The 24,702-nt window shown below is 38.4% G+C and overlaps 1 protein-coding gene across 8 annotated transcripts in view; it reads right to left on the reverse strand.

The window, feature by feature from the left end:
* The window catches only part of ERC1 (ELKS/RAB6-interacting/CAST family member 1), a 289,471-nt gene that overhangs the window by 216,075 nt on the left and 48,694 nt on the right, over positions 1 to 24,702 (reverse strand). For all 8 annotated transcript variants that reach the window (XM_082042960.1, XM_082042957.1, XM_082042956.1 and 5 more), the window contains exon 3: positions 10,085 to 10,501. In XM_082042960.1, coding sequence (XP_081899086.1) covers positions 10,085 to 10,501 — 417 coding nt within the window. The remainder of the gene's footprint in view (positions 1 to 10,084; positions 10,502 to 24,702) is intronic.

Genomic DNA, 24,702 nt, shown 5'->3' on the forward strand with positions numbered 1-24,702 from the left:
CCTGAAAAATCTCCATATCTGAAGTATGCAGAGTGGTCACTGGGGACTCTGGTCATGCATTCACCAAACAGTATATGGCTGGAGAGGCAACCAGATACTTCACTACTCTGGAAGAGGAGGTCCATATCTATTTGGCCGAAGTGAGCTGCTTGGATTGAGCCATTGTACAAGTACACAAACATCTGAATAAGAAAGAAACATGACTTCTGACTATACCTCTGGAGAGGTTTATAACATGTCCCACATCTTCCAAGCCCTTCTCAGAATTATCTTTTCCTGCAATTCCCAGGCTGAGCAGAACCAAGAGGGTAAGACACACACTGTCCTTCTTGTAAATTCACGTGTGGCACTTTAAGTGAGGTGGTATTTGAGAACACTTATTCTTGCACATATCCTATATTGCTGTAATACTGAATTATTCTGTAATCTCTGCTTGGCTATGAAAGTACCTACTAAGAACATATATAGAAAAAACACAACTCCAAAAACATAATTTAACTTCTTTGAGAGGAAACTGGTAAAAACAGTCCACAGTTGAAGACACCCAGTCACATCTTGGCAGTGGGCTCAAATACACGTCCACTTGAAAAAAGTTACATGGGAGGGGAAGAAAAGAGGGTCTGAGTCCCTCAGATTTCAGAATTAAAAAGTTGCTTTTCCTAACTTCAAAACTCATGTATGGAGAAAAGTGAATAAATCTGAAGATGATTCTTTAAGCTTAAAAAGGTGAAGAAAGATCTGAGAGTGAGAAGTATCCTATTCTGAATTGCATGAGCTTTCACGACATGCAGAAAGTTACATCTCCAGCTGTTCCTGTCACATCAGTTGTACAGCTATCCAAGGACCATTATTGTAGACTAAAAATTAAACAGCTGGATAAGAGAGATAAATTAAAATAAATTCTTGTGAAATTTTAGAAACTGAGACAACAAAAGATCAAAACATCAAAAAATAATATGCCAAACGTCTAAATATATATTACTTTTATTTTAGGAGTGCAATTACCTACTAGATAATTTCCAGTTGTGCGGAGACATGCTCTCTGACCTGAGAACATAAAAGCAACTACTACTATGGAAATGGAATAGATAGAACACACAGCATGCGAACAGTGTGTCACTAAAGGGATGCTGACAAACAGCATCTGCTTTTCACATTGCACAGCATTTTCCCAAATAAAAAATTCTTCTAAATTCTTTCTTTAGAAATGCCTGTGCCTCCAGTGTCTGAAGTGATGCTTTCTTTGCACTTCAGCAAAGCAAATGTCCTACTTCTATCATCTTAGGTAATTCCACTGTGATTTGGATGACACACCCTGATGAAAAACATCTCCCACCTCCGAACTGCATAGTAAGGACTTAATTTTGGCAACATGCCCACAGTTCCAAAGAGCCTGAAAAAAGGACCACAGTCAGCCTGGACCTCCCTAGAACACAGCTTTAAGTACAGCTGCCAAAGGAAGGTTGTGCACAGACAACCTTCTTAATTGTGAAATACAGGTTGTGTACTTATCTTTCAGTGGCAGAATGGAGAAGTATTAATATATCTTATCTCTGATGTATTCAGATTCTATTGTGGTCACACACCACAGAGATGAATGCAAACTTTATTCTCATCTTCAGAACAGGACTTTGAACAATAATTAAAAGCACAGGACCACACAGAGATAGCAGGACTACAAAAATACAAAACTAATCCTTCATTCCTTGCAGGTTATCCATTCTGATAAAGTAATAGAGCATTTTTCCTTTCTTCTGCTTTCATGTGTAACTGATACCGGTCCACAACAGACTAGTCAACTTCAACACCATCTTACCTTTGAATGCAACTTAAATTATTATAGCAAAAGATGGCTTATATATAGTTTATGTTTTAAGTGTTTTTATATGTTCCATGATTCCTCTATTTAAAAAAAAAGGAAAATAAAAAGGGGAAAAAAGCTACTTGTTCCCAAGTTTTGTGCAACATGCATGCTTTTCACTGTTAATTATTATTACTATTAAAAATATGCACCATATTTCTGTTACAGTTTAGCCAGTGGGAACTTTTAGCCATGAGATATCATCACAACATTGCCAAGAATATAGAAAAATGCTCTATTATCCAATTGCTTTTCCAAGTTTTATGTTTAATACTCCATTATTGTGCAAATTCATCACAGCTTTAAAGTTCCTTCACAGGAAAAAAAAAAAAAAAAAAAAAAAAGTTGTTCTGTCAAAAAAAAATACTAAGATTCAATAACTGGAAACTGAATGCTAGAAATAGTCAGAAGTTTTAAACAGTGTAGCTGCCTTAACCAGAGGTGGGGTTGGTACTTCATCGTTACCATTTTTTAATTGAGAGTAGCTATTTTCCTTTAAAAAAAAAAATCTACTTCAAAATAGAAACTAAAGGTGTGCATCATATTACCTTACATCTGACAATTAGGTCTGCAAGGTAGCACAGTACCCCTATGAGAAACAATACTGTAATTTTCTGGTCAACCTAATTACATGGAACAGCTCATCAAATATACTAAGAACATTGAATATGTAAAAAAGAGCTGTGATAAAATAATCTTTATGCATCATAAAGAATAACAAATTCTGTGTTTTCTTCCTTGAGCAAGAATTGCCAAAATAATTGAAAATTAGATAACAGAATTTAGAATTGAAGGAGTTCTCAACACTGAGCAGTACCAGCACTATGTCTTTAAAATATTAATAAATTATACATATGTGCACAATAGTGAAGGAAGGAATTTAATCAGATTATTTTCTTCCAAGTGGGCCATATCATTCATTGCTAATTCCTCAGTTAGTCCTGCTTCCAATTTTGCATGGGAATTGGAAGAAATGTGAAGGTGGACTTTTAAGCAATGATGGTTTTATAGTAGAGTAGGCTGTATGCTTAAAAATACAGCATTTTATCTTTCAGTAGCACCACAAGATAAGGGCTCTCAAAGCAAAAAAGGACATGCCTTCCATTTCCTGCAGAACCTACATAATCAGATAGCATGTATCGCATAGAGAATAAGAAAAATATGCTCATACATACATGAATTCCTTTTTAACAGAATTGACCAATAAATATGACATGCAGATAAAAATACAGCTGTAATTTTGGCCTTTTTTATCTTAACTGGCATACCCATGTCTTTACATGATCAAACACGATATTCTGTGCAGGATCGTTGCATCAGTAAGTGGATTGGATCGTTTTAGTTAACTAAAAAATATTTGTTTTTATTCTCCGTTATGTAGTCCAGGCCTTACTGTCATTCTTTTAAAAAGTGACACATAAGACATTCCAAACTACAATGGTTTTATAAAAAACAAAACGTATAAAGAATAAATAATACATTTTCTCAAGTCGCAATAGCCCAATTTCTCCAATTTTGTTCTACAAAAATACTTCTAGACAAATCACGTAATTTTAATAAAGACATAACTATCTAAGTTATCTTGATTTAAATCACTTCTCCCTGCTACCCTCCTCTGAAGGGTGAAAAGAATGAAGCAGCAGTAGAAAAAGCGGAAATTTTATCTTTTTAACTCATCAGAAAGATGTCCTCTACTATGGCGGTAGTAAGAGTTCCAGTTACTGAGTCAATCCAGCTACTCCAACAAACCAAAAAAATCTCTCTAAAACTGTCTTCTTTATGTTGCAAAATCTTGCAACAAGACAGAAATGTTCTTGGGGATAACTCTTAATTGTTTTAATTAAAACTTGTAAATCTTTCTCTGAGCCTGGAGTAGAAAACGGTAAGAATTTTAACACGTGCATGGGAAAAAATCTGTTCAGATAAGGCAAATAACCTTTCTCTTCATTGGGCATTATTCAGTAGTGCTCCAATGGTACGTCCATCCTTTCTCACTAAGCTCCTTGCTGCTGCTCTTTGACTATCACAGTATCAAGCTGGATAATCTAAAGCTAAGGCAAGTATACATATGTTATAGCCCATGCACCTGCTCGCTGCTCTGACAGACACCTGCCCTAAGTGGAGACGTAACAAAGGGTGCTCACAGAAATGTAGTGTTACCTCCTAGAATAAAGTGAACCCTGTTTGATTCAATAGCTACAAACAGGGATCAGTTCTTGTAATAAGGCCATACCAGATAACTGCAGTACAGTTCACAAATGGGACTTTGTGTGGTTGCCATTTCAACAAACACTGAAGACGAAATGAAATAATAGCTTTTTCTGCCATAGCCTCTTTCCTTAAGTTCATTGTAAATGAGTGCTCTTATGAGTGACCCATTTCAGTGACTGCTTGACATACAAAAGCACCCTTTATTTGGTAAGCACTACATCCCTAACTCCTCAATTGAGTTTTACACTTGGTTGTATTAAAAATCCATCTTGTTTGAAAAGGCCCAATTATTTAAAAAAATAAAAAATAAAACCTGTAATTTACTGCCGAACAGTTTTTGTGACACAAAGTACAAAGCTACTTGGCTTCCTTGTTGCACACCCTTGTAACATGCAAACCTTGAACCTAGAACTGGCTCCTGAAGAAACCTTCTGGATGAAGAGCCTTTTTTTCTGGTGAGGCCCCACCTTGAATCCTGTGTCAAGTTTTGGGCCCCTTACCACAGAAAAGACATTGAGGTGCTGGAGAGAGTTCAGAAAAGGGCAACAAGACTGGTGAGGGGGGGTCTGGAGCACAAATCTGATGAGGAGCAGCTGAGGGAACTGGGGCTGTTTAGCCTGGAGAAAAGGAGGCTGAGGGGAGACCTTATCACTGTCTGCAACTACCTGAAAGGAGGTTGTAGCATGAAGGATGTTGGTTGTTTTTCCAAGATAACAAGTGATAGGACAAGAGGAAATGGCCTCAAGTTGTGCCAGGGAAGGTTTAGATTGGATATTAGGAAAAAACTCTTCACAGAAACTGTTGTCAGGCATTGGAACAGGCTGCCCAGGGAAGTGGTGGAGTCTCCATCCCTGGAGGTGTTTAAAAGGCACATAGACAAAGTTCTTAGGGACATGGTTAAGTGCTAGATTTAGCTTATGGTTGAAATCGATCTTGAGGGTCTCATCCAACTGAAATGATTCTATGATTCTGTTTCCAAAAAAAAGGCTGTATTCAGCTATCTGTCCCCCAGACCTGGATCCACAGTTCATGGAATAATTGTCTAATTTTTGTCTATCAAATCAAAAGGCCGTTTCTTTCTTTGTGCTGAAATATGCTGCCAGCCTGTTACACTGATACTTCAATGAACACTTCACCCCACCTGCAATACCTGCTCAGCCTCACACCTTGAGCCAACAATTCCCTTCTCCCAGGAGAATGCTATAGCTACAAGATGACTGACTTCAAGGGAGACTCATTTTTAACCTCTTGCTGAAAGTATCGACAACAGCCACATACAGCCTGTCACGAGTCATTTGCAGGATATAACTTTGTTTTAAAAATGTGATATGCCTGTTATGAAGGAACAACTAGCACCATACACGACATCTACATCTTTTCAGGAAAAGGAAATGGTTAGGGCCATGTATATAATCAGGACTCTGAATATATGTTATAGAAGGCATGACAAGATTGGCAGCTTCATAAACACACTGGCCACTGAAAATAATATAATACATTTAGGAACTTCGTCTCATACATTCTTCTTAGTCCATATGATTTGAGCCACCAAATATTCATCCCTACCTGAGCAGGAGAAATGCCATGATACGTTATACTGACTAATGGTCAGGTTCCATTTAGTATATACCATAGCTTCACTGTGAACGAAGAGTATTTGGGTTACAGAGTATGTACGTACAGTAGCAACCCAGAGACAAACAAGTCATCACATTAACTAGTGTAGTAAAGTCTGTGCTGATATCCCTTGTGAAGGAGTAAGAAAATGAGACAACATTGCCAAAGTTGTTTGGCAAATATCTGACAATAATACAGAGTGAGCAGCTTCTTTTTGTTCCCCCTGGGTAGAACCAACACAGATAGTTTTGTTTTTATCCTTTCTTCCGGACAGATGAGAAATCTGGTATAAAGTGTTTTCTCCAAAATCTCTCAAGATGTTACCTGTTTATCGACTGTGACACGAGAACTGTATGATCTCAGTTCTTTCTTCAGATATATATATTTCTAAAGACAGATAGTAACTGACACATCAAAAAGAGAAAGATTTAACCAAGTTCCTGTAATAATGTTGCACTGTCCTTAGAAATCATAGTTTGCCCATGGTAGTCCAAGTGTCTGGAACACCAGGTGTAGATATAATGCCATCATATTCTGCCATAAGTTGCACTGATATTTGGTCTATCCAATAGCCTGTGTAGCTGAGAAAAGCCTATTTTTACTCTGTGCATCCAGCACTTTGTGGAGGAGGGGGAGCAGGGAGGTCTTCAAAAAGAGCACAGCAAGCTTTGTCATCTTTAGAGCTATGAGCTGTCACTGCCATCACTGATAATTCTGCAACAGGTGAGTCTGGAACAATGAGGTGGCAGTTAATGCAACTTGGGAACTATTCTGGAAGCTGTAGTCCAGCTGCTGGATTTCATCAAGTATTTCTTGTTGGTATGATAGTAATCTTGTTTTTGAAAGTTAAGTCTAGAATACCAACAATAATATGAATAATTTTCAGTAAGACTTAAGAAGGGGTATTCAAAATAGCAGCCCGCTTTTTATAAGCTATGAAGTTTAGGCTTGTTTTCTATGGTAGAAGAATGTGATGCAGCCACAGTCATCTGCTGAACTCAGGGCATCCAGGTCCATGTCTGTAATTCAGATGGTCAATGAGACATTCAATTTTTCATTATTTTGTGTTAATGACAGACTGTCCTCTGTATCACCGAGGTGCCAAATACAGCCTATGCTGGATACAGGTTCTTTCCTATGGACCTGTATGGAAAGATTGTTCCCTGGAATACAGGACATTTGGAGAGGCAAACTGCTTATGGAAATACCTCTCAGTATCTGCAGAAGAATCCATTTCATAATTTGGATATGGGAGACTGAGAGATGCTCTGCTCTGGGTGATGCTCTGCTCTGGGTGGTGATTGAAGATATGCAACATCTTTTATATGAGGAACAATTAAGTAGTGTTAGACTTTTCAGCCTGGAAAAAGACAGAACTTCGAAGGGATATGACAACTCTAAAACCGTGAGTGGCACAGAGTCTTGGAAGAAATCACCCCATCACTGTGTCTTCCAGTGCAAAAGGAAGAGGCTGTCAATGAAGGAGACAGGTTCAAACTCAAAAGAAATGAAGCAGGTTCTTCCTGCAACGGGTAGTAGGCTTGTAGAACTAATTACCAAATGATGCTAGAGCTGCCAAAGTTTACACGGGCTCAAGACATTGACCATGTACTCGGACGGCAGATCCATGTAGGATACTAAATGGACAAGTCACAAAAAGTTCAAGAAAACCCTCATCTGTAAACAGTTGGGAAGATGGGACAGCATTACGAAGAAGTATCACGTTTGCCTTGTTCCTACCCTTTCCCAGACTAAAAGGATTGTTGGCCTGCACCAGCACAGCCATTCCTTGGTAATGATCTTATCAGAAACACAGGTCTGGGCTGTCTTAAGAATTTCCTTTCCTTAGGAAATTAGTGCAGTCTTTGGAACAATCACAGTAATAGTGACAGGTGAAAAAAAAAAAATGAACGAACTCACATTTAATTTTCAAGGTCAGGCTGCTGGCCAGCACATCTGCACTGTCTGTCTGAGAAACCATCTGATGACCTTGAGTCTCAACATCACACATTTGAATTACATGAAGGCTTCAAAGCTGAAAAATGCAGCGATACCTTTTTGCTTCAAGATGCAGATCTTTATTATTACTACCATCAAAGATTTTTAACAGAAGTCTAGTACACTTGTAAAATCAGGAACAGTACTAGTGGATTCTGACAACTCAGAATTTGCTTTAGCTAAGATGGTCAAAACTGCTATTGAAGTTTTTCTCAGCTTTTCTGATGTGTTAGAACATGAATTATAAACACCGAGCTCTCAAGCACATGCAAATCCCTTTGAGATACTAATGCTTCTTTTAACAGCAGTATTTAAAGAAGAGTTTAGCATGCCTTTCCAGATACTGGGAATGCTAGATATAGAACCATCACAAAAGTAGATTTCTCCAAGGCAGCTCAAAAATTCCACAATTAGTATCTAGAGTAGCAAAGGGCTAAAATAACCTAAAACTATGGAAATACAGGTAAACACATAATGGAAGATTAGCTGAGGGGGGTGATGCAGACATATCTAAGAGATTCTGCACAGAGACAGCAACGCTGTTTCATGCAGACAAGCCTGAGTTCACTTAGCTCAGAGCTCAAGGATAACACACGAGTACTAACAAAACCCTTCCTGATGTGACGCAGTTCCACAAGGAGATAATCTGGCATCTCTTCACATGGCACCATGTTTCCAAGGCTACTAAGGGTGCTCAGCTTCAAGACTGGATCTCACACCTATCAATGGCTTGAGCTACAAATTACAGTATACCCAGCTCACCCTTCTCAATGCACTAGAGCTGGGTGAGCAGCAAGGAGTAATTAACTTTAAAATATTAGATAAACAGCATTTGCAGTTTCAAAGTTAGTAAGTCATCTCTACGCTTTCCAGGAAAACTTTTACTATAAAGGCTAGGACTTAAATGATTGATGATTTGCAGATACGTGTGAATGAAACAAGAATTCTTATCTCTCAATGGCTACTCATCATCAGCAGAAACATACGTAACCGCATTCCTAAAAAATTTACACAGCTCCTGCTAGCTTTTCATTTATGTTGCTGGACTTAAAGCAGAAACAAATGAGAGTCATTTGGGGCTCTTCCTGAAATAGATAGAAGAACTGGAACAGAATTATCATTGGTTGCTAAATAAAGGAAAAACTGTAGTGTAGAAACTCTGGAATCATATTATCTTCACTCCAGACACTCAAGAGATTACTGCTCTAAAAAAATAAATCTGGCCTAAATCTGGCTCAGAAATGCAATGGGCTCTAGCTTTCTTACATAAATGCTTGTAAAAGCACAAGTACAATGGGTCAGGCCATGGAAAACATATGAATAAGGGGTATTAAGAAGCATTAATTTGCTGCAAGCACTCATCTCAAAAACCTCTGTGCCTTGCTTCCCTGGTTTCTTAGAAAGGGCGCTTAAATCTCGTGTATTCCATCAGGCTTTCAAAAAAAACTCTGAACCACAATACAGACATACAATGCCCAAACCAGTTCATTAGAATCATACACCCATATTACACACGTACATGTATAGCTATCAGTTCACGCATTCGAGCTACAGATGTTCGTGAAATAATCTTTACAGAAAATCTTACAATTAGTGAATACACGCATATACATATCTACATGTATATGTGCACGACACGTGCTGAATTACTAGCCTTTTGGAAGTTAATATTAAAATAGGAACTGGTTGATGAGAGGAAAATTCAATTAAAAATATCAAGAAATTTAAAGACACTGGCTCCACAACAACTCGTTTATTTTCTTTTATTTTTCTAAGATACTTTTATGCAGCCTATATTTTATTGTAACTAGTTTGGGATGATTAATAGTGAAGAATGCCTGCCACTGTACTCCTCTAAGGTGGAATACAGATATAACAATAGTTTGCCTTTCCTGTTTTCAGAGGGATGGGGGGAAAGGGGTTACTATGTGTGCAGCATGTCCCTTTAAGTAATCTTTTTTTTGGCTGTGCATCCAGGGCAGCTAATAGTTTTATCAAATACCCTTCATAGCAAGATGACTGTTTCCATGGAAACCGTGGAGCAATCATCCATTACTCCTGCAAAGATTTCTCTCTGCTCTCTCCTAAATACAGGTAGCTACCTTCTCTCAAACTAAAATAGAATGGAAGAATGATTTTTACAGTCTGTGTGACAATTCACCTCCAGAGCTTCATATGGAGCCTATGGGGGAAGCAGGGCCTAAAGCACAAAACGCCAGAAAGCACATGTGAGGAAGCCATTAAAGAAGTTCTTAAACAGGGACAAATTCTGTCACATCTGCAATGTAAAATACAGCTCACAGAGAAGATGGAAGATTCTTTCCTTACAGTTGTGAAATGGAGAGGAGACAGAGAAGAACTTAAGATTGGAGACGAACCCAGAGCTTGGTCACTTACCTCTCTCAGCATGTTGTTTTCTTTCTCCTTCTGTTCGAGAAGGCTCTCCAAGTGGTGCATGTGCATCTCTGCCTCAGCCAACCGTCTTGTCCGCTCATGATCTTCCTCAGTGGCTTTTGCTGACAGACCTTTACTCTGCAGCATCTCCAGCAGCTTTTTGATGGACTCATCACGTGCATTTAAGGTCTGTTTCTGTGTCTCAATACGCAGTTCCATCTCTTCTAAGGTTTTTCGTAGCAGGAAGAGTTCCTTGGCCTGGCGTTCGTGCTCTGCATGAAGCCGTTGGAAGTTTTCCTCTGTCAGCTCCGCCACAAAGGGCTCGCTGGTTCTGGTGCTGCTGTCCTGCTGGAACAGCTGGTTCAGGTCCCGCTGGATCCGAAGCTCATCTTGGAGAGCCTGGATAGTCATCTGCATATGCTAGAAGAATAAATAAATAAAATCAGAGGATTCCCGCCACTGGAGATATAAAGAGAACAGTATGATCCACAACAGTCCTCCTGAACCATCAACCAAGAAGGAACTGCAACACTGACAGATCAACACTGTTTTTTGAAAGCAGAATTGCAGTGGAACCAGGTTATACTACAGAAATTTCAAGTCCCTCCTTCTACACCTGGTACAGGTTGTGTAACACTAGAAACCTCTTACTTGGGTGACTCGCCCACCAACTTGAATCACTCTTTCAAATGGGAAAATGTCAGTAGGCATTTGTCAGTAATCTGAGAGCTTAAAATATTTTTTTTCTCCAAATGTTTGCCTACCCTACAAAGAATTCTGCATAAGAAGTCCTAGACTAGAATTACTATTCTAACAAAGTAGAGGGGCACGTGACTACTAGAATTTACATACCATCTAATAAAATGAAGTCAGCCATGAAGGCTCCTAAGGTCTTCCATACTAACACTACATGTAGCACAGATTTCCCAGCTGACTTACAGAAGAAACTTCATCATGTCAGGAGTAACTACAACTACAGAAAACTGGATATATGCTGACTGGGTCACATCATAAAATTTTATGCAGGAGGATTTTAGTACAGAACGGAAATTACCACCTTACAAAGAGGGATGTGAGGTAAATCAAATGATCAGCAGTAATTTGTGGTTTTGCAAGCCAATAAATCCTGTCTCAACAACTGAATACAGTGGGTTAATGTAGTGGGATAATATAGAAGGAGCACAGCTTGCCTAGAAAAAAAGTCCTCACTTCGTATTTAGATAAACATCCATTTTTTCCTCTGCAAGACAGAAATATTAAGACAGTAATGCAGAAGTACTAACACATTGAACAAAGATCTGATTACCAGGGGTGAGGTATGCACCAAATGATAAGACATGCTTACAATTTAGTCTGAATGTGAACAAGTTACATGAACTGATCCCAGGGGTCTACCTTCATATTACAAAAATCAGTGTCTGCAATACAGCTACTTCTAGTATTCAGTAGGACTAAAGTGCTAGTTAGATAGTATCAATTCTAATCTATTATCAAGCCTGATGCAGGAGACACAGTTAAGGTCTATAATGTAAAGATGGTGACAAATTAATGTTTGACATAAAGCCAAGTACTTCATTTCACTCAGATATTTGTGAAAAGAGGAGATGTAAAAAGATCTGGGTTTAAGTATTACTTCAAGAATATATTTAGACTATATTTATCACAATTGTTATGTGAAATTCCTCAGAGATATTAAAAAGCTGCCTGGAAATAGCCCTGGGCATCCGCTTATAGGTGGCCCTGCTTCAGCAGGGAGGTTGGACCAGCTGACCTCCAGGGGTCTCTTCTAACCTCAAGCATTCTGTGATTCTATGAAAAGACAACAGAAGATTGTATTTGCAGCACAGTTACCTGCCATTAACCTGGTTTAGAAACTTTAACGGTTAGTTTGGTTGTAGAGAATGATGCATAACAGCAGTCCAATTCCATCTTCTTTACAAAAGTCAGCACTTTAGACCAAGAACTTTTCCTTTTGCGTCTGGCCTAAGAAGAACTTTTCAAAACTAAAGGTGTTGTTCACAATGAGCTCACCCAAGTCTACATTGCCACTAAATGGAACAGTCCAGCTCTCTGTCCTTCCTCAGGTGGCTGCTGCTGACAACCAGATCAAAACTTCACCTGTCTGAAAACCAGCCCCATCAAAACCAAACAAAAAGTCTGTCCTGCCAGATCTCCCATCCAGTTGACAGTGTGACTACACCAGTGCTGATCCTGGTGCAAAGTAGGGGTGGGAGCACATAGTTAAGGAGCTGGTGAAGAAGAAAATGGAACCATTTTTTATAGTATGAGTATAAACTGAAATCAGCTTAAATGCATAGCTTTGGGGTTGATTTAAGATGCTGCAGTTGTCTTTTCCTCTATTTCAATAACATAAAATTTGGCATTTACCAATTCTCTTAATCTAAAACTACACTTCAGGTCAGGCTGCTGGTGAAAATGAGTTTCACACCCCTGCTTTAGGTTATAGAACCTGTGTGATAACATAGCACAGGTATATTAAGTGAGAGGATAACTAATCACTCTCTTCTAAGATACATTGTGTTTATATATTGGTGGACACATTTACTTTCAAGTCAGCACTTAGGAGTATCAAGGCAATCAATATGGATTGGAAAATGTTTTAGAAATCACATTTTTTCCATTTTTTTTTTCTTCTTAAAGATTTCAATTTTCATGTATTGTAATTTTTCCAAATCATAGTCAAAATGAGAATGGCAGACAATATCCAAGCCTTAAAAATGAGGCACTAACACAAACCTGCCAGCATGCAGGTAGGCAATCAAAACTATTACATCAGTTCAATTAATGCATGTTTATCATGCTGTAAGAGAAAAAGGGCATTCATGAAAAGGTTTGCCTCATCTGTACCTATACAGCAACAAAGTCAGCAGGACAACAGCAGTAGCAGGAGAATATACTTAAGTTTCACTCAACTTAAACACCCTCACTAGATATAACTTTACAATTCCACACACACAAGATAATTCTGTCTGTATTTGAGAAGCCTTACTTATCCATAGCCCAGCTGTGTGTTGTTCCTCCAACTAACAAACAAATTCCAAATTTTCCACCTGCCTCTCTACATTCTGCCAGTTCAGCACTTCCTTTCTCTCGGGCGAGAAAAGAGCCGCTTCCGAACAACCTCATCATCTACTATCTGAAATTACTTCCTCTGCTCAGTGGTGCTCAGAATAAAACTTGGGTTATTTATAAACATCAATGGACTAAATCACCACAAGCAAACTCCTGCATTTTTACCATTTGATCTGCTGTGAAATCTTATTTCGGGTTACACATGCAAAAACTATGTCTCAGACCCACAGAAATTATTTCCCCCAAAGTTGGAAAAGCCTCCATGCAACTTTTAGGTCAAAGAACCAAAATCTATTATATGATTCAGAAATGTGACATGAAATAGAATTTTATAGCAGTGACAAACAGTATTTATTTGTATCCATCAGTTTGTTAAATAAAGACAAGAGGGTTTGGAACACCAACAAAAGTGGTCAGCAGCTGCCTTGAATTCAGTTTCCCATGAAAAATGAAGAAGTGGGGCAAGAGGAAGGGTTAGCATGAAGGTTATGAATTACTATCACTGTCCTCCGAACCCCTCAGCTGAGACTAAACTTCATTGTGTGCAAAGTAACTGGAAAATACACCACAGAAAATTATTCTATGCTTTTGACACCCACTCCTTTCCAACATGCAAGATGTATGCAAAATGGGTTCTCTTCTCTGCTTTCCAAATTTTTTTTAAGATTTTCAGAATGGAACAATACCCTTTATTGGCTGGCATCATAAATAAACTACTCAGAAGGAGCTGGCAAGTCTTACTAGCTCTAGCTTCTCATCCACTTCTTAGACTTCACTTCTAAATCAGTGACTACCCCAAAAAGGCAAAATACTTTCCAAGTTCATGCAATACTAGCCACTGATGCTCTCTAATCCTGTTTCTAGAACCTAATAAGAGACCTCAAGTGAACTTGAAAAATACTGTTGAATTGTCTTGTCTAGAAATAAACAAGTAAAAATACTTTTAATACCCCTGAGCTTGGCTATGTCATACTCTGCTGAGTAAGTACCAATCACACTTTTCTTAAATAGTTTAATAAAGGTAACATAATTAAAGTCAAAACAATTACGTTGATCCTGTACTTTGCTTGAAGCCTACTGCTCTTATTTCACACCTTGAGGATTGCCTACTTTTTCAAGTAATGAAAATTGGTCTTTAAGCCTCACAACAAATTATAACTACACCTGCAAATTACAAAGGTATTTTTGTGAGCACAGTTCTCTAGTATGTCTCCTGCTGGTTATGCCCGACGTACTTTTCTCTTGACAAGAGTTAAGCCCCTTCAGGCTCACCTCAAATGTAAATCCTAGAAGGCCAAGGTGCAAACGCAACCTCCTACCAGATGTTCCTCTGCCTGTACTACTTCCATGAGGCAACTTGAAGTTTGTTAACTGGGCTCTAGCAGACACAAAGTTCGCCTTTCATCCAGCAGCACAAAATGTACATCTGTAAGTAGCAGAACGTGATTCAATCTTCGCCTCCACCCAAAAAGATTCAAACTCACATTTCCCACACCTTGGCAGGTTGTTTGGAGGAGTTTCCAACCTACAGCATGACTACAGGCAATGATACAAAAGTTCCTTGTATCTGGTTCACAACGCAGTCCTGCTGTTGCAGTCTCAGGATAATGAAACGTACCTATCACCACACCAGTGAGTTTGGGAACCTTGCCGCAGGCAGCTTTGCCTGTTGAAGCTTTGCCATTTTGCATGAATTATTAAAAATTCAGCAGGACTGACAGAAAATACTAAAGAGAGCACAGCTTCTTATTCTAATTGGTAGAACACGTAAGAACAGAAAGACCTGAAGAGCAATCCTTCCAATTAACTTAAATGTTTATCATCTTAACATTCCATAGGAAGCAAGGGACGTGCATTTCAACATACTTGGACAGAAAAAGGAATTTAATTGATACTCTACAGCCAAGACCTGCATTCTAGCCCTACATTTTAGATCAAAAGGAGGCAGCCATTGCTACTAGCATGGTTTTGGAAGAAATTATTAAATTGTGACACGCTTTTTAAAGAAAGCATTTCCACACTCATCTTTGCAAGACAGAGCTTGACCTATCAAGCTATGGTGTTTGAGATTCCAATATGCATTTGTCTGTCTGGTTTTGGTTGCCTGATTTAAGCTATTCACACAGCAGATAAAGCCTTCCTAACTACGGCAATCAGACACATAACTCATCCCATACTTTATTCAAGAAGGCTGAATGCCTAAATTAGAACTGTGAGTTCTGCAACAGAGGCAAGGCACCTGAGCACTGAACACTTGTGTAGTTCAGTTCTCCTTAATCTCCTGGACTTAAATTCTAAGTAGGTTAACCAGGGAAATTATTTTATTTTCTGGAATACCGAGAAAAAATTCAGCACATTCAAGACGTGCCTGTCAACAATCAGCAAAAATGACTAGAAGAACCTATTCTTTCCCAGACACAAAGGAAAACGTAACACACAATCATATGACCCCATGTTGCAGAAATGTGTCACAGTGAGGTGGAAAGCATTGTTACATTCTGCAAAGCTCATTGACTTAAAAAATTCTCGTTTTACACTAGGAGAACATTGAAGACTCTAATATTCATGAACAAGAGAATATGGTTTGATGGAAAGGACAGGGTGAAAAAGAGAGGTCCTACTAGAACAGTCAGTGGTGTGTTAGAAGAGCTTCAGTCTGGGAGATAAAGGTTTAAGCACTTACTCACCATCTTCACACATTCCAAATGAGGCTCTAGTCAGTAGACAACGAGCTATTCTTTGGTGGATCTGGAAGAAGACAGTCTTACAGAAGGGACTGAGAGACATTCTGCTTTGTATAAACATCTGAATAATGACTGCTTTAGGAATTTAAACCTACCTCTCTCAAATCTCAGTGCCATAAAAGGAAGATGAATCTCGGCTCAAGGTCTTTGAATTAGCTGAGAGGCCCTTTAGCATCTCCCAGTAAGCATCCTTGACCAAGTCTATTTTCTGCTCAGGGGTTCATCTCTTCTCACTCTTCGCTAATTTTTAACCAGAAATTCCACTCCAGAGGGAATAAATATTTTTCCTAACAGAAGTTTTACTGAAATGAGTAGATTCAATAACAGTTTATTTAAAAATATTATTTAGAAACTTAGCTACTACAAATTTCCTGATTACTTCTGCTGTTAACCCACACCACCAGTACATTCTGTATTGAATGACAGCTTTACGATGTACATGTATTTGGCAGGTTTTTTTGCAAATCTGCTCAGTGATCAAGCTGTTTGTCATGTAGAAAACAGTAAACGCTTGGAAAGACATAAGACAGGTTTGTACTTTTTGGAAGCATATCACATATTTCTGTATTCACTTTTCAGCATCCAACCCAGAAAAGAATTTTAAAAGACACAGATGTCATGTGTTAATTGACCAAAAACTAGGTTTCTGAAGATGCCAGTTTACAGCTAATTATTAACTATTCAGCTAACTATTTTTAAAGTTGAGAAAATGAGACAATCTTTCAGCTACAAAAGCCCTCCGAGGTCTGAAATAGATGTATCAATACTTGTAGTAACTACAAACACTGCCTTATTTTTGTCTTCAGATCATCATTACTACGATGCTACTACGCTGGAAAGAAAAGGTACAATAATTACAATATATTTTATGTCAGAAGGACAATTTAGTAAGGTCTACCCTCAAATGTACAGCATCAGAAAATAACAGAACTTAGAGGTGCTTTTCTTGCCAGCAAATCCACATGCACTGTTACAAACTTTTGCATTATGACGATCCCTCTCACGTTCTTCACAACGAAAGCATTTCAAACATTTGTAAGAGGATGAGCCACACCAAGCTCAAAAAGGGATCGCATGCCAAACGCTAGAATAGGATTTGGTCGCTGTGGGAAATCATTCTCTCCCATTCTCAAAGAGTTAATGTTTTGGCAGCGTTTCTGGGAAATAGATTCTGCTGAATGCCCTGCAGACGCAAAGGCCTGGCTGGCCGAGGGAGTCCCTGCTGACATTCAGCTGCAGCCCACGCAAAGAAACTGAAAAAAGGGCTAATGTCAGGTGTCCAGCAGGGCTGTGATGAAACAGAACTTGCTGATTCCCGAAATGCTACATATTCCCTGTAAGAGGGATCACAGGCTTCAAAACCCTCATTTAAATTAAAACGAATGAGTGATTTTTTTGTGCACAGGTATGATTTTAATAGGATTTAATTTGTGAGAGTCAAAGAAGGAGACTTGTATTTTAAAGACAACCATGCATTGCATTATCTCTGAGACAGCAGAAGAGCAAGATGGTAAAAAAGTGTTATAGATAAAGAGCTTAAGTTGCCAGTAATACATCTGTCAGCTGAACGAGACTCACACAAAATGACTCATTTGGTTTAATAGGGCACTGTGCAGCAGCCTGATTCCTTTGCCTCTGTCTGTACAAAAAAAAAACCACAACAAAACAGAGGCAACCCAGCAGGAATGAATTTAAACTCCAAAAGTAAGAAGTTCAGAAAGAACGTAATAAACCTGTAGCCACAGAAGAACCAAAACTGCGATGAAATTACCTCATACTAAGTGAACAGGTGCATCCATATAAAAGGGTGCAAGGTAAAACACAATATTCAATGGTAAATGTCCACATGGAAGATTTTAGCTATGGTAAACATGAAGCAGCTTATATTACAAGGCAAAATGTAAACTATTTATATTTTCAAGGAACAAAGTATGTATATGGGCAGCTTCTATAGCACACCTCATGTACAGTAAAAATATAACTTATTCTAAAGATATTTGCCCACTTATCCATGTGATAAGAATAAACATTCTGATTGAGCATAGGGAAACCTAGTAAACTTATGAAAAACATCAGTTTATCAGGTTTTGAACTACGAATATAATTCTGACAGTTTTCTGGCTTCCTAAGGGATGAAGCAATTTGAGATCTGTGGCAGTTATCACAAATGGTCTAATAGCTAATAGAAGAATATTTCTGAAGTCATAACAGTTAGTCCCAGCTACCATGTGTCTCAATTTCCAAAAGTACATCTGCATTAGTAGCTTGGTGTGCTTCAAAAGCTTCTTCCTCATGCAAATCTTTGTAGCATCAACATTTCACACGCTTTGAGTATCAGCATGCTATGATCCTGGAGTACAGAAACCAGATTCTTTTAAGTGCCCCTCATCTTTCTTGAGAACAGACATTTGGGGATTAGAGCAAATGTTCAGAATTTCTCACTGGAATCGATAATTTCCATGCTGATTTTAATCCCTGTTTCCCACTAGGCTGTCCAAATTGGGTTAGCATCACACTACTTAAATATCATGTTTTATTTATATACAAATATGAGCTTTGATTATTTGCTCTTATGTTGCTAAAGAAACAAGTATCCTGGCATATATGCAGTTTCACACATTGCTGTAGGACAATTCCTTACAGTTTCTGTCTCCCCTGTCTAGCAAGCACAGACTTATTTTGTCACAAACTGTGTTGATTATAATGGATCCTGTGTTAGAGGTTTCTTTAAAGAAAAGCCAAGACACAAACATCAGACTGATCCATATTCAGGCCAGCCATGACAGAACTTGTAGAATTCAATCTTATGCAGCTTTGCACGTGTATACAACCTACTTGGCCAATTTTATCCATGGCATAGATTACTTCTAAATGTTGCATCTGTGGAATAAGTGCTTAAGTGCCAAATTCAGCTTTCATGAACCTCTCATCCCACAGAAGTAGTTAGAAATTATTAGGGCACTTGTAGGAAGGAGAATTTTAATATTTACATATATATGTCTAATATTTTCAAATTAATAGTATCTATATGAAACATGATTCATTTTCTTAATAGATTAGGAGCTTTTCTGCAAAAACATATTCTTATTAGTCACCTCTATTAGGGAAACCTAGTAAACTTATGAAAAACATCAGTTTATCTATCTGGTTTTGAACAACAAATGTATCTTTTCATTAGCTGATGCAAGAAATCAATCCAAGATAAAAGGTGCTCTGCTACACAACCTTTAAACTTGTGTTCAGTATTTTCCAAGATATGAGCATACATCACCATTATGCTCTAAAAAGGAAAAATAGCTGGTGATTGATAATGAAAGAGTACTATATGAAAAATCGATGCACAAGAAAGCTGTTGACTACTTTATCTACAACACCCTCCCCTTGTGACCCCCCCAAACACAAATATAAACCTTCTTCTATACAAATTGGTTTGGAGAGATTGCAATACAAATCCCAAAGCACATGTGCACAGGTCCCACAAGAATACTTTCACCAAAATATTTTGAATTATTGCTCTGTATGCATAAACCCTGTACCCTACAAGGGTATAAAATATGAGTAGGCCTGATCTTTAAAGCTTTTTGGATACTTCAAGCTTGTGACTGTTGAAGACAGTCTACTACAAGGTAGGCTGTGATGCATCAATTGATAATACTTCAAATAATTTTTAAAATATAAACCAGCAAGCTTTGCAACTTCTGCTTGCCCACAGCAACACAATACTTCAGTTTTCATGTCAACCTAGAAGGCAGCATAGTGGCATCCTTCGCCTGCAAGAAACAGCAGAAGATCTCACGAGTTACCTGATGCTCAGAGACTATGGATTGATGATGACAGCAGGAAGCGTTCTTTCCAAACCTGTGCCTCCACAAATCGAGTTACTGTCCAGATAAGACATCAACAGCCCAATATTCAGCTGCTCAGCTGAAGACATGAAATATTTGCTATCTCCCTCAGACTGAACCATAAAACCTGGACAGTGGTTCACCAGCAATCTGAAAACACCGAAATTTATTGGTGTTTTGTTTGTTGGCTTTTTAAAAATATTTTCTTGAGGGGAAAAAAAAGAAAGGCATCAGGTAACCAGATATGACAATGGACTTGACCCTGTCAAATTATAGAACATGTGACATTCAGGATCTCATAAGCAACATAAGGCTCTACTGGGACACACTGAAAGTTCTTGCCGGTGGTCTTTGCACAATGTTCAACCATGATAAGGAGATAACCCACAGCAAAATCTAGCTGCTGCCTCTCAGCTGCACAGAGAGGGTGTAGAATGAGACTTTGCCAGGCTGCTTATAATTTTCCTTGTGCTGTTTAGAGGGTAACCTTGCAAGGCAAAAGTCATCTTAGGCAGATGACCACAGAGTGCAGAGGCCCTGTAGTAGGCCCAACATCTCCTCTCACTGTTTCACAAGAAGATGGGACCAATTTAGCTATGTCACGGTAATACTTCCATTCTTGCTTTACTTGTTCATAGTCTTTCCAATACACTTTCCTCACTGCTTTCTATCCCATAAATAATTGTAAGTGTTGCATCTTCTCATATTGGCCATATCATCAGTTCTTCAGGGAAAGGAAAACAAGTTGCTTGCAAAAGCATTTGCACGTGGTTTTCTTGTATTAAGCCACAATAAGGAACAACTGCAGACTTTTATACTCAATTGACGCAAAATCCAAAAGGCCTGAAATGATAGGTAAAAAAAGAGCAGTACCCAGGTACACCATCAGCTACTGCAGAGGACTATCATTTGTGCATTGCTATACACAGAAAAAAAACCCTCATTCATTGTCTCTTCTTGAAATAAGAAGTATGGGCTTTTTTAGAGTTATCCATGCACAGCAGTCAGCCACAACAGCAGCAATCATTTGAAGTCTATCTTACAAGATTAGGACCTGAAGTTCTCACAGGCAAGTTCTTGCCATATGGAAGATATGCATCCCTTCCATCTCCATAACTTCTCTCATTTTCTTTGAAATGCAAGGAGGAAGAAAATAGAAATCTATTTTTAACAAAATTTACAACAGCAGTAACCACCAGTGAGACTCAACTAAGCCTTTTCAAACCTGTGGCTTTTTGAGATGATACGTGTTATCTTCTCAGCTCTCTGCCATGAAATATTGACTACACTCACAAAGGAACAGCCTTGAAAATGTTTTTTGTTTGTTTGTTTGTTTGTTTGTTTTCTGGATATGTCAAGTCTCCTAGGCTGAGTATAATTTTGGGAACACAGGCAGATCAAATCCATTACTGGAATTTCAGGATAAATTTAGAATATGGCTGCAGTAATCATTGTCCCTGTGAAAGTACATATAAAAAACCTCTGGTCAAAATGTTCTGGCACTTACCCTTGTGTTAAAATGACAGCAGCGCCTTTGATGGCAAAGCAGAACACAGCACATTACACTACATCCTAAAGGAGCTTTCTGTGACCTTTAAGAGGCAACACAATCCTCCCTTAAGGGAGTTCAAGAGGTAAGTTACAGGAAAGCATGAAGAGGAACTTGGATAGCTCTGGAAATGAGGAAGCCTAGCACAACCTACCAGATTAGGAGGCATTCAAATTTCTTATAGATGTACCACGATAGTAGTGATGGATACTAGGCTCACATGCTACTTTGGAAGTACCAAGTCAAGGATTTTCATTATAAAAATCTTTACTGGATCCCTATAGAAGAGTGGCTCTTCCCCACAGACATCTTTCTGCTAGGTACAAGAGTTTTCAAAACAAGAGGCAATTCTCTTTGGCAGCGGCGCTCAGTCACCCAACACTCAACCCAACAGGGGCAGTAAGTTGGGTTCTTACAATGCATCTGATTAGAATGTGAACCAGACAAGCTAAAATGGGACTGACAGCTAGAATGACTTTGTCAGTGAAAAGCTTTAATACTATCCAGTTTAACCTTGCGCATCACTCTAGGAATCAAGGGGAGGGAAGAACGTAAAGGAGATCTGAGTTCGTTGTAGTAAGTATAAAACCGCCTAACACAGAATAGTCTTGCATGGAATAAAATGGACAGTTGGTATAGACTGTGCTGGTAAAATCATTCAGGTTAAATCTCTCACTAAATGAATACTAGCTCTTAATGTATCTTTTCAAGAGCTATTTACTCATGAATCATTACCACACAGTCATTCAAGCAGTATGTCATGCTGTTAGGCTTCTGGCAGAGTAATGACTGAACTCCCTTGCTTCTTATATACCAGATTGAGAACACGTAACTGTTCAAGATGTGCAAAAACAGAGATAAAACAGACAGAAATGCTGTACAATACAGTCTTATGGTTCTGGTTCAAGTGCATTTATGCAAATCATCTTGTAATGAAGTGCCCTGCATTTAAAAACTATTCAGAGAAGCATTCTAATCTGTTGATACATCTGTATGACCAAGTGTCAAGACAGAAAGGAGAATGGAATTCCCTGTTGTGAGTTTGAGGTGCCAGTCTACCAACTCTAGCAAGAGCTTAAGCTTGGCAGAAGTGTCTCAACACAGATATTAATCTCAGAGCTACATATTTTATAAAAGTCTGTTAATTTAGAACAACAACAACAACAAATTGAAAGGCCTTGTAGCATTGAAAATCTGGAAAGCTCATTTGTCTAATGTTACGCATTTTATTTCAGGAGAATTGAATAAGGTGGATTCTGAAGCCTTAAATTCTCCTTATCTGTTGGATGTGTTCTGGAACCTAGAAAGAATTAGGGAAGGGACTGCCTATTTCTAGTCCATCTCAGTGCAAGGCATAAAGGCCAACAGCGAATAGTTATTTAAATGCAAAGTTTAAGGCATGCTTCAGAACAATTTGCTGTCATTTCCCTGAGAAATAAACCCATATGCCTGCCTCTCCTCACACCACTTTCTTCTAGCTTTTACAGACAGTACTAATTAGTCAGGAAATAGGCCAAAAGTTAAATAAAAGTCAAATGCAACAGAGTTCAACTCTTTTTCCACTCAGATAAATGGAAGCTCAGATGAGCTTTACTAGAGAGAAGATTTGTACACCTAATCAACACAGGAACCCCGAAACATATGACTAAGAAACCACCTCACAATCCTGAATTTCACAATCCTTGCATTCCTCTTATATTTCACCTCATATTAACGTTTTTTTAACTCATCATTAAAACACTCTGTTGGTAACGCTGTCTTGAGATACTTTTGTTATGCAGATTGTCATCGGACAGTTTACAAACTCAGGACTAAAAGGAAGTGCCACAAATTTTTGAAGATTCATACATATTTCTCCCCCCGATCAGACTCCCAAGCCACCCAACCTAATCTACCAGGACAAACCCATCCTAAACCAGTACGATGAACCTCAGATTTCCTCGTAGTCCCATCAATGCAGCTGGAGTCCACATATAATAACTAATGAGTGCTGACCAGATATGCACCTAAGCTTTCAGAGCTGTTGGTATTGGTGTTGGGGGAAAAATGGTTTTTGCTTCATTCTTTATAGAAACTTCTCATTACAAACACACTCTTCTTAGAGAACAAGATATTAGAGAACCACCTTTGTTTGCTTCATGCGCTTTTCTACTGAAAGCAGACATCTATTTCTCACCTTGCCCTGCCACAGACTGATTGCTGTCTACATCCATATCCCCAAACAAAAAAAATGTAGAGTATCTTCTTAAACTGGTAACTGCAGACATAACAGCTAGCATCAGTGACAAACGGGAAGGCAAAAAGCAAAACCTGTATCAGCCAGTCCCTCGTTATTACATAGAGTTAGGCAGTAAAGCTGGACGGAAAATCCTTCCCCAGAAAGCACGTTTCTCTCAGCAGTTTCCAGAGTAGTAGGGGTAACGTTGTACAGGAGGCAGTGCTGAACCTGGAAAATTACACTTTGGTGTCTAGGATGAAATCCCCAGAATCTCATTCTCAGAAAAGCAGGAACTACACACTAGTCCAACATACGCAAAGCAGAAATCCATCATGCCCCAAAATATTTTTCTTTTTCTAGTTATGCACACAAACGATTTCTACAATTTTACCTTTTTCTAACTTTTATTTCAATTTATCTGATTTTCACAAAAAAAAACCAACTTCTATGTCTATAGTTTAAATTTCACAGATTACGTACCTTGGTCATACAATTCTTTTTCACTCATCTATGTCCTTACATCACAAAATAAAAGCCGCTTTTAAAGTGCAACATTCCATTGCAGGCATGGTTTTGGGGCTGGGTTTCTTCTGGTCACGGTTAGTAATTTGTCCATATATTATTCTGATTTTGTTTTCTGAGAAAAGAACTCATTAAAAATCCTGATATACACCATTCAATAAATGTAAAAGAATAGCTGGTAACACAACACGCTACTTTAAAACTTAAACCTCATTATTTGATTAGTTTTACAAGGAAAAGATAGAGTACCTCCTCTTGATTAACCTACCACAAACAATTCAATTAAAAATTTAATTTAAGTGATAGCAGCTGAAAAAAACAGCCAGTTAATGATGGCATCAAATGGTATGTTATGCAGAACAGGCAAAAAAAAACCTTAAAAAAAAAAATAAAATCACTACTCAAACTAGCGAAGAGTGATTTATAAACTCAAACCACAGCTACTGTCAGAAGAATGGACTCTATAATAGGGGACTAATACCGTACAGATGTCACCTTTCCTTAGTCAAGATTAGGGGTAAAATAATAATTAAAAAAAACCTCTGCAGAACACCTAAGCAAACAAGGCAATCACAGCTCCATTAGTCAAAAATCACGATCATATCACTTGCCCACCATTGCTTTCCTCGAACCTACATTATCAATCCTTC

This window comes from Streptopelia decaocto, assembly GCF_964273445.1.
Source record: "Streptopelia decaocto genome assembly, chromosome: 1".
In the NCBI taxonomy this organism is placed as follows: domain Eukaryota; kingdom Metazoa; phylum Chordata; class Aves; order Columbiformes; family Columbidae; genus Streptopelia; species Streptopelia decaocto.